Source organism: Buceros rhinoceros, unplaced genomic scaffold (genome assembly GCF_000710305.1).
Source record: "Buceros rhinoceros silvestris isolate BGI_N320 unplaced genomic scaffold, ASM71030v1 scaffold10426, whole genome shotgun sequence".
In the NCBI taxonomy this organism is placed as follows: Eukaryota; Metazoa; Chordata; class Aves; order Bucerotiformes; family Bucerotidae; genus Buceros; species Buceros rhinoceros.
In genome coordinates, this window is record NW_010418072.1 from 3,471 (window position 1) to 17,479 (window position 14,009).

General features: G+C 36.2%; 1 protein-coding gene across 1 annotated transcript in view; it reads right to left on the reverse strand.

Annotated features, from left to right (window-relative positions):
* Positions 1 to 483: 483 nt before the first annotated feature.
* RBM46 (RNA binding motif protein 46) overlaps positions 484 to 14,009 on the reverse strand; it is a 13,936-nt gene continuing 410 nt past the window's right edge. Inside the window, exons 2-4 of the mRNA XM_010138396.1 lie at positions 8,413 to 8,880; positions 6,263 to 7,045; positions 484 to 530 (exon numbers count right to left, since the gene is read on the reverse strand). Coding sequence (XP_010136698.1) covers positions 484 to 530; positions 6,263 to 7,045; positions 8,413 to 8,880 — 1,298 coding nt within the window. The remainder of the gene's footprint in view (positions 531 to 6,262; positions 7,046 to 8,412; positions 8,881 to 14,009) is intronic.

Genomic DNA, 14,009 nt, shown 5'->3' on the forward strand with positions numbered 1-14,009 from the left:
TAACACTTTTTGCAAATCCCAGAAGGAGACATTAGTCTCTTCCTTTTACATGAAACCGAGTACAAAAAATAGTTCCAGCCACCAGTGTAACAGCAAGTCCACTTCTGAACATAAGCTTAAGTCAAGCTGGAAATGCAAACAGTTCAGAAATTAGTTTAAAATGACTCAGGAGTAATTTTTAGAGTAAAATCCATAACCTTCCTCTGCGCAGCACAACCCATATGAACATCAGAATGGGTGGTCTATGAGCAGGTCCACAGCAATAGAGCTGTGGTCTCCTTAAAAAAAAAAAAACCAAAAAACAAAAAACAAACTGGACACAATACTTCTACAAGCCTTCTCAGACACGTGTGTGGGGAAATAACCTTGAGACCAATTTCTCTAACAAACAGCTCAAACAGTGCAGCTAAGACAATGTTTTTGAGAGGGTAAAAACCTGCACCAAATGCGATCCCGCGAGGTCTACTCACCTCTACTATCCCACTATGCTGCATTCAAGGACAGCAAAGTTATATACGCTTGCTCGGGGGCTGTGATAAAGACCATTATGTGTAAGTCATATGATAAATACTTAAGACTTCTAAATTCACACTATTAAGGAACATCTTAAGGAACACTACATTCTGAGCCTTTCTAAAAAATCACTAAAAATCCCCCACCAGTCACCACTCACTATCTGCATTTGCCAAACAAAGCCAGCAATTTCTGTTTATCTTTAAACATCTTACATTTTGAACCACGCTGTTGCCTGTTCCAACAGCAATATAGTTAATTTTGATAAAGCAAACTAAGGCAGTAAAGAAGAAATCTCTAGAACAAAACAGTCAAATAAACACATTTCACTTGAAGTTTAATGTCCAAAATCTAGGACAGCAGTCTACTAACAAGTTTGTTCCAAGACCCAGATGGTGAGTACAGACACTTCTAGGAGTTTATACAAGTTTTATCCTTGACTTACTTATAAGTTGCTACTGCATGCAGTATTTAAGAAGCTTAAACAAGTGAATTCATAGCAGTGCTTGCTCCACCTGTTTCAGTACTGTTTACTACATGCACTCTACATGGTCAACTGGAATTAAACTGATTATTTATATGCCATAGCAGGTTACTAAAATGCTTTTCCTCGAATCAGAAATTTATCGGTATATTTTTCTTTTAAATACTTTTAAATACTCTCTTCTACCTAAAAATTAATTTATTCTACTGTCTCTCAGTGAGACACCACATGGAATAGCATGTGTGAGTGAATGAGGAATACCCTATCATGGAATACATGTCTAAAAACTGGTAGATTCCCAAAACTGAGGAAACTTCACCAAAACTTCTTCCCTTCTTCCCCATCACCCTTAAGTAAGTCAGGTTCAGTAAGGAGAGAACTCCCCAGGACTCAGCCTTTGCTACAAAGGGTGTTATCTTAAGGACTAGAAAGAGGTTCTGACATCTTCTGATACTGCCTTAAATCATGCACTGCCTTAAACCATGCACAGTGTGTACAAAACTAGGCACAGGTGAATAGCCGTTTTCTTATTAAAAATAAATAATCCTCATCACTTTGACCATCTGAAAGTCAAATTCCACCAGCAGTAAATGCAAACAAAAAAACCCAAACAAACAAAACCCCAACTATTCTCTGCTTCTCCAGGCTTCTGATGAGGTTTAAGAAAGTTTAAGATGTTACAGAAATGCAGATGGAAGTTCTCCTACAATTCAGAGCACATCTATGAAACTTCAAGTTCTCTTCTGCCTATACTTTGAAGTCATCTGGATGAGCCAGTTTGATTCCCTAAACTACAAACCTACATTACTGATGCAAAGGACCTGAATCATAAATACCACTTCCAGCTCTACGATTGACTCTGCACTCACACTGCTTCTGGACCAGGGGTGGACTATAGAGTCTGTGTTCATTAGCACAACTATACCGGCTCCCAAATGGAGCTGCTTCACATTTAGTCAGCCTCCAGGACAGGCAAGAGTAGAAGGTCTTACATGTTTCTCTCACTGGACACCACACTTAACAGCCAAACAGCATTTTGCAAACACTTAGGCATTGTGTAACTTCTGAAGACACAGACTTGTGTTGAAATGAGATTGCAGTTAATGGAAAATTAATTAATTTCTTTTACAGGGCATTCAGGTGTTTCCTATACTGTTGTACACCCTCTGCTGCCCCACGCCCTCCCCCCCCACAGGCCACAACATTCACCTTCTGAAACTTCAACATGTAGATCTGCTCCCCTTCTCACAAACAGACCTGCAGACATGTAATTTTCACATTTTTAAACAAGCCTGAGGGTTTTTTTTTCCACTCCTTCGATCTGTTCATGATTTATCTAGTAACATTAAAATACAGCTTATGCATCTTTCAGTGAAATCATAGCTTCTGTACTTTATCCTTCACGTACTTCATCATTTTCAAAATACTCAGGTGACACCAAGTGGTTAATTGTTGTACTGCTGTCTGTTCAGGACTACTGTATGCAGTAACAGCCAAGTATGTACGTACTCTCGTATTCTGTTATGTGAAAGCAAATACAGAAATATGCATCACCAAGAAAAGCTAAGAAAGTGCTTTGAGATTATTAACCATAACAGTCCAATTTTAAAATTCTATCAAGGTAGCCCTGTCTCATTCACTTACCTTAGTCTGCTTACATGCTTCAAAAAGAAAAAAACCCCAAACCTGTACATATCATCAAAAATTTAGTGGGCAAAAAAAATTAAGTTAAGTTGTTGTAAGACATGTTACTTACCAAAAGGAATTATGTCCTGCATCATCTTTGTACACTCATGCTTACAGTAAGTTGCTTCCAAGCAGAAAAAACACTCAACTGCTACTTATAAAAAAAAAAATACAAACAACAAAAAGACCCACCACAACACGTGCATCCACACAGCAGCATTCGACATGCCAAACCATACTGGACACCTCAGTGAGGAGGGATCCTCTGCCACATCTAGCAACTCTTCTTTTAGCTTCAGATGTTTCAACATAGTACATATATTAAGTTAGAAAAAAACAACTTCTGTAGTTTAGATAGGGAAAATAAATTCTATTTTCCTTAGGGCTATCTTTCAGTATCACAACAATGCTAACATCAAAATTAAGGGTTTTATCAACATGAAAGACATGTATGTTTCAAAAAAAAGTCAGACACATATGTTTGTTTTGAAACAGGGCTCTGCATGCTCTGTAGAGGGCCAAATCCTCAGAAACAAGAATGCACAGAAGTCAGCAAAAGAAAAAAGTTATATAGTTCAAAGATAACAAGACAGCGCTACTATCACTAGACCATTAGGTGGACAGCTTTTAAAAAACAATTCTGGGATTTCGGAATACTGCTAAGTAAGATTTCACATTAATTGTGATCATATGGCAGACTAAAGTGTTAAAAAGCTTTCAAATACTGTTAATTAAAATTCTCCTTTAAACGTTTTCCCTATAGCACTTGTAACTATAATTGAAGAAATAAAAAATCTTAACACATACTTTCTTCATTTTTTTTTAAACTCGTTTGCATTCTGGATTTAACCACAGCTGTGAATAATCATTCTTAAATGTAATGTTTTCAATTGTTCTGTTGATTCTTTCGCAAATAAGTATAGAAGAAAAAGAATTATCTTTAGATAATGCTATCTGTAGGCCACAAATGTAAGCCACAGGTAGAATGCCATGCACAGTGTGTACAAAACCAGGCATAGGTAAATAGCCATTTTCTTATTAAAAATAAATAATCCTCATCACTTTGACCATCTGAAAGTATCACCTTCTGCAGGTGACCTACTAATGCAAACAAAACATCCCACTGCTAAAGTGGAGATAATGTATAAGGCTTTGTGTTTTGGAGACTATTCTTCCTCTAAGACCTTTTGGGCATGCAAAATCAAAACCAAGGAGAAGTGAGATTTTAACTATGAAGAAGAAACAGTTTGTTTACATTTCAGTCATGCATTGCAAAAAAAAGCCACCATAGTCAAGCCTGATATAAGTCTGCTACAAACTCATCCGAAAGAAAAATTTCACCACAGAGTCTGGAGACTTCTAAAACTAGTGCTCAGCAGCCCTATGAGGAAGAAAAGGACAGCAGCACTATTTCAACAGTTTGCTATCAGCAGTATCTTTTCCAGTCCACCAAAATTAGAACGGGTGAGGAAAAAATAATAGAAAGAAAAAAAAAAAGAACAGAGAGGAACAGAAAAGTCTTTCTTAAAGCATTTCTCAGGAACAGAAGCAGTCAGCACTAGCACAGGACTTGACTTAACCTTTCAGCTACTTTCCTGAAATTTTGGTTTAACTGGGCCGGAATTATGAAGTAAAAGCATTTTATTAAATATCTGGTTTTATTTCTTCTCCTTACATTCTTAAAGCAGAATGAAGCTTTGTACCTTGTGGATGCCAGTCCTGGGCCCTGTATGCACAGACAGCTAATCAGAAAAGGATTATTTACTGTATTGTACAATCTCATTGTGCTTCTATCCAGAGCTGCACTATATATATAGTGTACCACCAAGTCCAATGCCTGACCCACACACAGTAGGGACTATCCACAGAGCAGACCACTTCTTCCAAACCTGGAAGTCCATGGCTTAAGAAGGCTGATATTCTAAACTAGAATGTGAAAAAACACAGCAGTCTATTAATAAATGGAAATAATAGTAATCAAAGCACAACCTGTTTGAACTTTCTAGATGTAAGAAACTTGAAAAGTACTTGCCTACCACCACTCCAAAAACCAAAGCACTCATTATCAAACAACTCTGGCATTGCTCCAATTCTGACCTACACAACAAAAAGACCCAAAATCCCACAACTAACAAAAAAAAAGAAAACAAACCCCAACCCACCCCAACTTTCTACACACAATTAGACAAGAATTTAGTTTGTTTTATCTGAACAAGCCTATCATCTCCACTGTCATTCTTCACAGAAAAAATTCTACACAGAAAGGAAAACAAACAAAACAAAAAACCCCAGCCTCTGGCTCTAGGATTCATTGGAAACATTTTTTTGTAATGACAGAAAAATATTTATGTTGTTCTTCAGAAGATGAGTGAGAATTCTCTTCATGATACAGCATCTACTAACCTAATCATGCTGAATGAAACTATGCAACAAATGCTCAAGAACATTGCTCAGAAGATCAAAGAAATTACATGCTGGTTCATAACACTTGCAAAATTATACCTATCTCATCCTCAAATATACCAAGATGTAAAGAACACAGAGAGAAAAAGAGCTAAGTAGAAGAGAAACTGTTCAAAAGAACAGGTGTAATAAATTATACAAAGCTTTGCCTGGAAGTATGGCCGTTAAAGTATGGCTCTGTAACAGCCTTCAAATCTGAGTACCAAAGAGCCAAAATTCTGATTTCTTTGAGGATGAAGTTTGATCAGATGATGCCCAGAGTTCCTAATGAAACAACTCAGCACTAGAAATAGATTCTGTGTTCTGCATGTTCTCAAAAATGCTGGGCAAGCACTGGATGGCAAAAGTGTTACATTTTGTATAAGGTATGTTTTTACTTTATAGAGCAACAGGGCTAACACTGTCACAGCTGCAGTGATCTGTCTTCTTAGTTATGAACAGATTTTACCATAGCTTTTTGTAATATAAAAATGTCCCTTTTCTACTAGCTACATTCTGATTTTAAGAAAGTGAATATATATAAATAAAGATGCTAGACTTAGAAAGTAATTAAGAATAACCATATTCCTATCTTCTCCAATTTTCTGGTTAAAAAAACCCCACAGTATTATCTTTCCCAAAGATAATAATACATGTAGAGCCACGTAATGATACTCTACATAGCCTTAAGAATGTCGATAGAGAGGAATCAAAAAAGCTTCCTGAACCTATTTATCTGAATATGGATCTACCACTTCTGTCTTCCTTATTGATAATAAATCAAGAACACAGCCTCTCAAATAACTTCCCAGGACCATAATCATCACACAGATGACCTTATACCTAAGTTGCTTAACACGTCACCTAGTTCTTCCTTAAAGATCATTATGGTAGACAAATATAAGGAAAAATGACCCTAGCATTGCACTGTATAAATGTTTACACAGTGTTTCTTCAGAACTCTCACCTGATGGCTCAGACTCTGCTGACTATACAAGAAACAATTCTTCTGTAGAGTAACTTAATACTTTTTAAAAGATACACACACACAAGCCAAGATTTATATACAAAGAACAATTCTAAAGTAACTTTTCTAGCTTCAGTTCTTAAGAACTAATTGAAAGTGTTTATGCTTACCTAGATGTAAAAGTGTGAATTGTGCTGCCAATTCCTTTGCACCTTCAACTGTTGTACAGAGTTTGTCTGGCATGAAGTAATTCTGTGAACCATCTGCAATACTAGGAATAAGCACCTTGTACACCAAGAGTACTTTTCCATCCTGACTTGTGGTTGAATACAAGTAGTACTCTGGCGGTGTCCAGTTATTTTTATTGCAAAAGTAATCCAGATGCATTGCTGCAGAACTGAAGTGACTGGATTTTAAAGAATACATGCTAATTGGAGTAAGCTTTATTCCTGGAAAAAAGGGGTATGTACATCTTTCAGCTTCAGCGGGACCTGGACTGTGCTGACCATTAAGATGAACTGGAAGACTTGCTGGTTTCCCTAAGGATTTTTGATGACCATCCTCTTTGTTAGGAAACCCTAAGAGATTTTCAGGACCAGGACTTATATGACCATTAAAATGATGCTTCCAAGTACTTTCTCTGTTAACTGGCTTTGCCAGTGTCACCTCAATGGTAGCTCCATCAATGCACTTTCCATTCATTACTGACATAGCAGCAACTGCATCTTCTCGGTGAAAAAAATGAACAAAAGCATAGTCTCGCAGCTTCTTCACACGCTCAACTACTCCTGGCTTGAACTTGCTGAATTCAGCTTTAATTGTGTCCTCAGTAGTAGATATCATTAAATTTCTTACATATAATACTTTAACTCTCTGCATTGTTTCTTCATCAACTTCTTTCTCAGGGTCTGCCCAGTCTACTTGAATAGTATGGCCCCAGAGCTGCAATGTTCCTACAACAAAGAAGTATTACATCAATAAGAAATATGCAAAAGAAAACAAAGTCATTCCTATCAACTACCTCTACAAAAAGCAAACATGATGCATGCCACACGAAACTGGTTTTTGTTGCCTGCATCTACTTAAGTAAAATATGTAAAATATTGCTACTTGAAATTATTAAAGACTCTGCAAAAATCCAAAGTGTTCTATCGGTACCTTTCAGATTCACTAAACACTGTAAGCTGTCAAAACACAGACTTTGTGATTCTGTGACATGCATATACGTGCATATATAAACCAACCATAAGCAGCACACACATTTTACTAGTTACTAAACACAGTCTCTTCAATAATATTACCACTTTAAAAGGGTAAACACTTGGAAAAACTCATCTAAATGTAAACACACTAGCACAAGTCTTACGCTATGTTGCAGTAGACAAAGCCATAAACTAGAAAAGCCACCACCTTGTTACTCATTTCAAACCAACATTTGGCGTATCGCACAACTAGTTTATTTTGCATTCAGTGATCTGGCCATATTTCTCCCATTTGTCTGCAGGACCTATGTAAGCCTTAGGTAACACTCCTTCCTAGCACACTGTCAGCAATTCACCGAAGACTTACCTACATCTCAGCCACAGAGTTTTGTCATTCATTTCAGCAAGGTCAGTGCTGTACTACCTGTTTTAATGACTTTCCTTCTCCAGCTATATTGTTTCATTTCCTCCCTATTTAATTTCTCTTCCTTTCTCATCTGGAATTTCCCTTTTTAACTGTACCTTTGCCTATCACCTCCTCTTTCAGTATATTTAATCCCTTCTCCTTTCCCTCCCTCAAAACATATAAAATAACATGCAAAGAAAAAGTTGTATTCTACTTGTTAAATTCTTGAAATTATTTTCTAGTAAAAGATTTAAGACCTCCTTTCAAACATTTTTAAAATCTGAAACATCAGTAACATCACTCATTACATTCAAAAAAAAGAATGGACACATTCTAAGTACTGTATTTTTTAAGCTTAGCTTTAAGAGAATTCACGTGCAGGTACTTGTGCATGTAAATGAAAACCAGTTGTATGACCAAGCAAATACATACTTTGGTGTAAATTACAGTAATCTGTGTTTATAAAACAGATGTCCGCTCTTTCATTCTCAGAACTGCTTAAATTTCAGCTTCTTTAAAAAATACCAACCAACCAACCAAACCCCTGATTCATGAACCGAAGAATCCACTTCAGCTGAAAGACACTACTGCAGTTTTGTAACTCTCAAAATATCTTAAAGAAAGGAAAACTGGAATGATCCACCACCCTACCCCCCACAAAATGGAGACAGATACTCCCACAAAAACTCAGTTTAATTACAAGTAGGTTTACCTGGGATCAGCCGCCTTCTAGCCATCGCAGCTGCTCTGTGAGATTCATATTCTACAAAAGCAAAGCCACGATTTTTAGTTTTGTCAGTGGCATTTGGATAAACAATGACATCCACCACTCCTTCTGTAACTTTTTTCATTTCATTCAGTATCTCTTCTTTCTTCTTTTCTTTTGGAATTGCGCCAATAAATAGTCTGCAGTTGTCCAAGCTTACGCAGACACCAATAAATTTCCCTGGACGAATTTCATAATTATTAAGAATCTTGATGGCTAGCTGGGCTTCCTCTTTCGTAGTGTACATGACAAAAGCATAGCCTCGATTCTCACCACTGAATTCCATCATCAGTCTGAACTCATAGATCTTCCCAGCTCTCTCGAAAACAGGAACTAATTCATCTTCATACATATCTCGAGGAATCTTACCCACGAAAACTTCACATCCACGAGGTGGTGGAGGACCTTCCCAACCTTAAAATAAATTTTCCAACAACATTCTTAGTAAAAATGCCAGACAGGCACAGTTCCACACCCCCAATCTGGAGGTGGGAATTAGTCATTTATTTTTTTGTTTCAACTTAAGTAGCATATTCTCATCCATTATTTAATTCTTATTTTTTTATTTTTAAGTTTAAAAATGTTATAAGCATATGATTTGTATTTCTTTTAATTCCATCTTCTGGGTTTTTTCCACTGAAATCTGTATGACAACTGAACCTAGCATTATTTAAAACACTGATAAGTTTGGTTGAAATGTAGACTTGCAGCATTTTTTGCCCCTTAAAATTATGTCAGTTATTAACTGATAGGTGATAATTTAGAAAGTACTTAAGTTGCATTTTCTACTCTAAGATTTTAAAGTTCTTGTGTTTCTCTTCATTTCTTCCCATATTTTAAGAAGTTTTGGTCAGGGTGTGGTTTTTTTTTCTTTCTTTCTTGACATCATTTAAAAGGTCCAAATACTTTGTTTCCACCTTCTCCATTTACCCACTAAAACAAGATTCCCTAAGGAAGGCAACACAGGGAGCCATCCTTTCTTCAACACACAAAAAGACTATCACTTTCCCTGTAAGAACAGACCACAGTTTTCACCACCTGGAGCTGGACAGTAAGAAAAGAGAAACAAAAATCCACAGAACAAGGAAGTCCCTTGTTGACATCTGGAAGATCCACGCTTCTGTCCTTAACTCATGGAGATGCAGACACTCTTTTATATCTCTGCCACACAAGCTGAAGGTATGTTCAACAGATGACGTAAAAATGCATATGTACACTTAAAAATATGAAGTCATGGTCTGCAAATATGGCACTCCATTTTCCCAAAATAGATATTTAAAAAAAAAAAATTTGGCTGGTTTTTTTTATTGTTTTTTTAAAACAAATTAGAAAAATCATGCAGAAGTTTCAAAGGGAGACACACAGTTAAATCATAATTAACAGCTTTTTCTAAAGCTTTGGCAAAAAGGGTTCTCCACAGGACAGAAAGCAAGGCGTACAGAGCTGGTGGAAAAAAGCAACACAGAATTTGGTTAGTATATACTAGTATGAAAAGACAAAGCCTAAGGAGGCAAGGTGAAAAAAAAATTACTGTTGACAAGTTAAAACAAGAAGATAATGTAATATCTTACTTTGGCTTGAAGTTCAGAACAAATTCTATTTAGGTGATTTTGCAATTAACTTAAAAACATTTTCCTTCATGTAAGTATCATCTAAGAGCACAAAATTTACTTGTGAAAATATATTTTTAACAGAATTGAGAAATTTTTGCCTTCTCACAGAATAAATTTTCATCTGTAAGTGATACAAAGAACTACATGGTACAGGGAAGCCACCAAGGCATCAGAATTGGCACTCATTTGGAACCACACTGCCACAGATAATCTAGGAAAAAGTTTGGCTCTGTTCCATACAGCATTCAACACTTCTTACCAGTTTCATCTTTCTAAACATTTATGAGCACTTCAGCTGAGGTTTGACAGGACATGGCAAGTAATACGGTTTGCATGCTAGTACTGCCATCACTCACATCATACCAGTTAGCTGTCCATATTAAAAAAAAAACATAAACCAACAGTACACCATTTAGGAGCTCTGAAGATGAAAACAACCGTACACCTTAAACAGGAAGAAAGGGAGGAGGCTATGCTTGATTGCATAGCGAAGCCATCAAATTAAGTAACTGTTCATTTACTAGCTAGACAAACTTTTACCATCATCCTCAGCCTGGTACTTGACTCAGAAGTGATTCTCAGTAAGTAAAAGCCAACTACCATTCAAAAAAAATCCCTCCTTCTAAGTAATTAAAACTGCATACTAACTTAGCACTACAGCACACTACTGCCAGCTGGGAGTAACTTAGGACTCCTGACTTACAGAGAACCTGGTCTGTGCCACATTTGCCAGTAAGTGACACGTATTTAAGAGAGCAAACATGGACGCAGTTCACCAAAAGCTAGAAACAAGTAACTACCGTTCCTCAAGTCGTTACCCAGTGACGAGAGTTTCCTTGACTGGGTACTTAATTCACTACTGTATGACAGATTGTGAGATTCCTTTTTTTGCAGCAGTTCAAGTAATGAGACTTCAATCAACGTTACAGACATAATCCTCCCACTGTTAGTGAGATCCACACCATTTAAAACTTTCTTCCATGTAATTCTAATGACTTACACAGCTAAAGACATCATTACGTCTGCAGCAAACTACACAGATGACTGAAGCAACAAATATTCTTTCTTAACATTTTTTTTGTTGTTGTTAAACACTGTAAAGACAATTTCCATGACAGGCATACGCTGAAGAAGAACTGTGCTGCTGCCAATTGTAGTGGGGAAAAGAAAAATTTAGGGTAGTGTTAAGCCAGATCAGTTGTTTGCTCTCGATAATGTGCCAGTCAGATAAACAAGATGGTAACAGGAAAAGAGAGCTGACAGTGAGACAGCAACACAAGCTTATAGAAACCACATCTTAAGCAAAACTCACAGTGAAACTCCTCATTTACAGTTACTGTAATTTCTTACAAACTATCTCAAACATTCAAGTCTCATCTGGCCTAGATAACTATTTATAGTAACTTAGGGCAATTTCCAGCCTAAGCAAGTAGGAAAATACACAAAGATTTAAAGGAGAGGTATATAATTAATGTCAATTAACAGATTTATGGAAGATATACCTTATCAAACACATTCCATTTCAGAAAAGATTATCAAATTTCATTAATAAAAGTAATTTTGTCCAATAAATACCCTTAATACTGCCTAATTTTCTCACTAAAAATCATTATTATAAAGTAAAAAATGTATCAAATAATTTAAGAACAGGCTGACCCCTCAAAGTAGTCAATGATGGCCTGCAGTTCTTTTTCCAGTGCTGTTTTCAAAGTAATTTCAAAGGGCTTCCTTTGCGTATTTTATAAAGGCTAATAAAAGTATGTATATAATTTTAGACAGGAAAAATGTCCAAAAAGAAATTACTTTGATGCAGCTGTATCTTAAACTACCTATAACAATGAACAATACAGTTCATGCTTATGAGCATGACTTAAGATACAGGATCACAGCACACAAGTGAGTATGAACTGAAACAGCAACAGGAGGAATTTTCCTTCTTTCTGCTTGTCTAAGTGCATAATCTGACTCAAAAAGAACAGCTACTGTATTCCATGTGATATAACCAGGACTAATGGCAAAACTCTTGTACACTGCTGGTGTCAACTGGATGCTGAGGAAAATATTCAAAATTAAAGAAATGCTTCACGAAGATTTAAGGCATCTGATTCACTTCATCAGAGTAACAAGAAATGTTAAGGTAAAGTTAAGTGACACAGCACTCTGACAGAGAATTACAGGTACGAGGTATTTCATCAAGAAAATTTGAAAAAAATATTTCCGACTAGAAATAAAGCCCAAATTCAGTGGAAAAGATGCTAACCATTTTAACAAGCTAAGTGCACGAGTAGACAATCCTAGCTTTCTAGAGTTCTCAAATCAACCCAGATAGTTTTCTGGAAACATGTCTCAGCCAAAAAAAGTTCTTAGGCTCAACACAACAATAACTGAGCAGAAAGTAAATGTGTAAGATGCACAGAAATTCAAACTAAATAACCTAGAAGCTACTTTCTTAACACGTTCCTGAGAAGAACTAAATGACCCTTTGGTAGGGAAAAAACCCCAACATAAGTTTTAATGCTTGAATAGGGGAATAATGACAAAAAGAAGACTATTACAAAAAAATTACGTATCTAGTGAACTATTCCTCCTTCTCTGTTCCGGTGTCTTCACTCAAAGCAATAACAAATTCAATCTTTTTGGGTTTTATCCATTTATTTCACAAACTTCCAGCTTTTGCAGCACAAGATAAACCCACTAGTTTCCAGCATTTGTATAAGCATGGATGAAAGTTGAATGACCTTGCAACATCTTCAAACAAAAAAAATGTTAATCAATCCTACTTAAGAGTCATTTAAATTTATTTTGGAAAGCAAGTTAAAAGTACTGAACAAAGGCTTTTCCTTGCACTACTGCGAGTGTTATTAATTTTCTATGAACTACATCTGCAGCAGCAGTTTCAGCAGAAGTTATTTTAGCAGGCGTGAGGCTATTTCAAGAGATCTATTATTTCTATATTACTTATCATAGTATCAGAAATGTTTCTGAAATAGCATTTAATACACAAGAAAAAAGTAAGTCTTTCAACGCAGTAACATTCTGAAAAGAGTTTACTAAATCCAAGTACCACTATTTCCAGTTTGCAATGTACATATTTCAGACACTGCAGGGCTGAATTCTACCTTTTTTTTTTTTACTGACTTTAGTAGAAATATAATTGGACATATAGAAAAATATGTTAGTTATGAAGTTTGTTTTCACTGTAGCAGTAACTTTCTAGTTCAAGTGGAGTCTCCTGTTTGCACCATGACAATAAATCCCAAAGCACCATGAATTAACCAAGATGACTGTAGTTTTTATAGCATTAACAACATTCCTGTCATTCTCTGGGTTTTTTATCAACTGTTATTTTCTGTTTACACACGGGTACATACTCAACAATTTCCATTTCTCAGCGAAATTAGGTGAAAGAACAGTAACACATGAATAATAAACTCTAAACACATCCAGTGAATGATAAAAGCTCCATAAGCTCAGCATTTATCAATTTTTCTTCTCAGAATGAAGATGAAGGGGGTGGAGGGGTAGGTTATGGTAGATACAGAGAACAGATTAGTCAAATCTGAAAACAAAATGAGTTAGATTATCTTCACTGGTGCTATGTGTCAGAAAACAGAGATTTGTGAAAAAATGGTTTAGCCAATGCAAGTGGTAAGGTAAGAAATAAAGTAGGTTACGTTTGCTAACACCAACTTGTTTTTCCCTTCTGTGCCACCAAACACTTTCAAGCACATTCTCAATGATATGGAAAACAGTATTTTCAGCTCCACATGTTTTGATACCTGTCAACTTTAACTGCTTTCAAAGCTGCGACTTCTTAAATCCACCAAGAGCAAATGTTCAATATAGTCGAGCACAAAAGATCTTAAACTGCTGGAAACTGTAAAGCCTATCAGAACCCTGTCTGTATGTGTTGTGCTTCTAACACTCTTT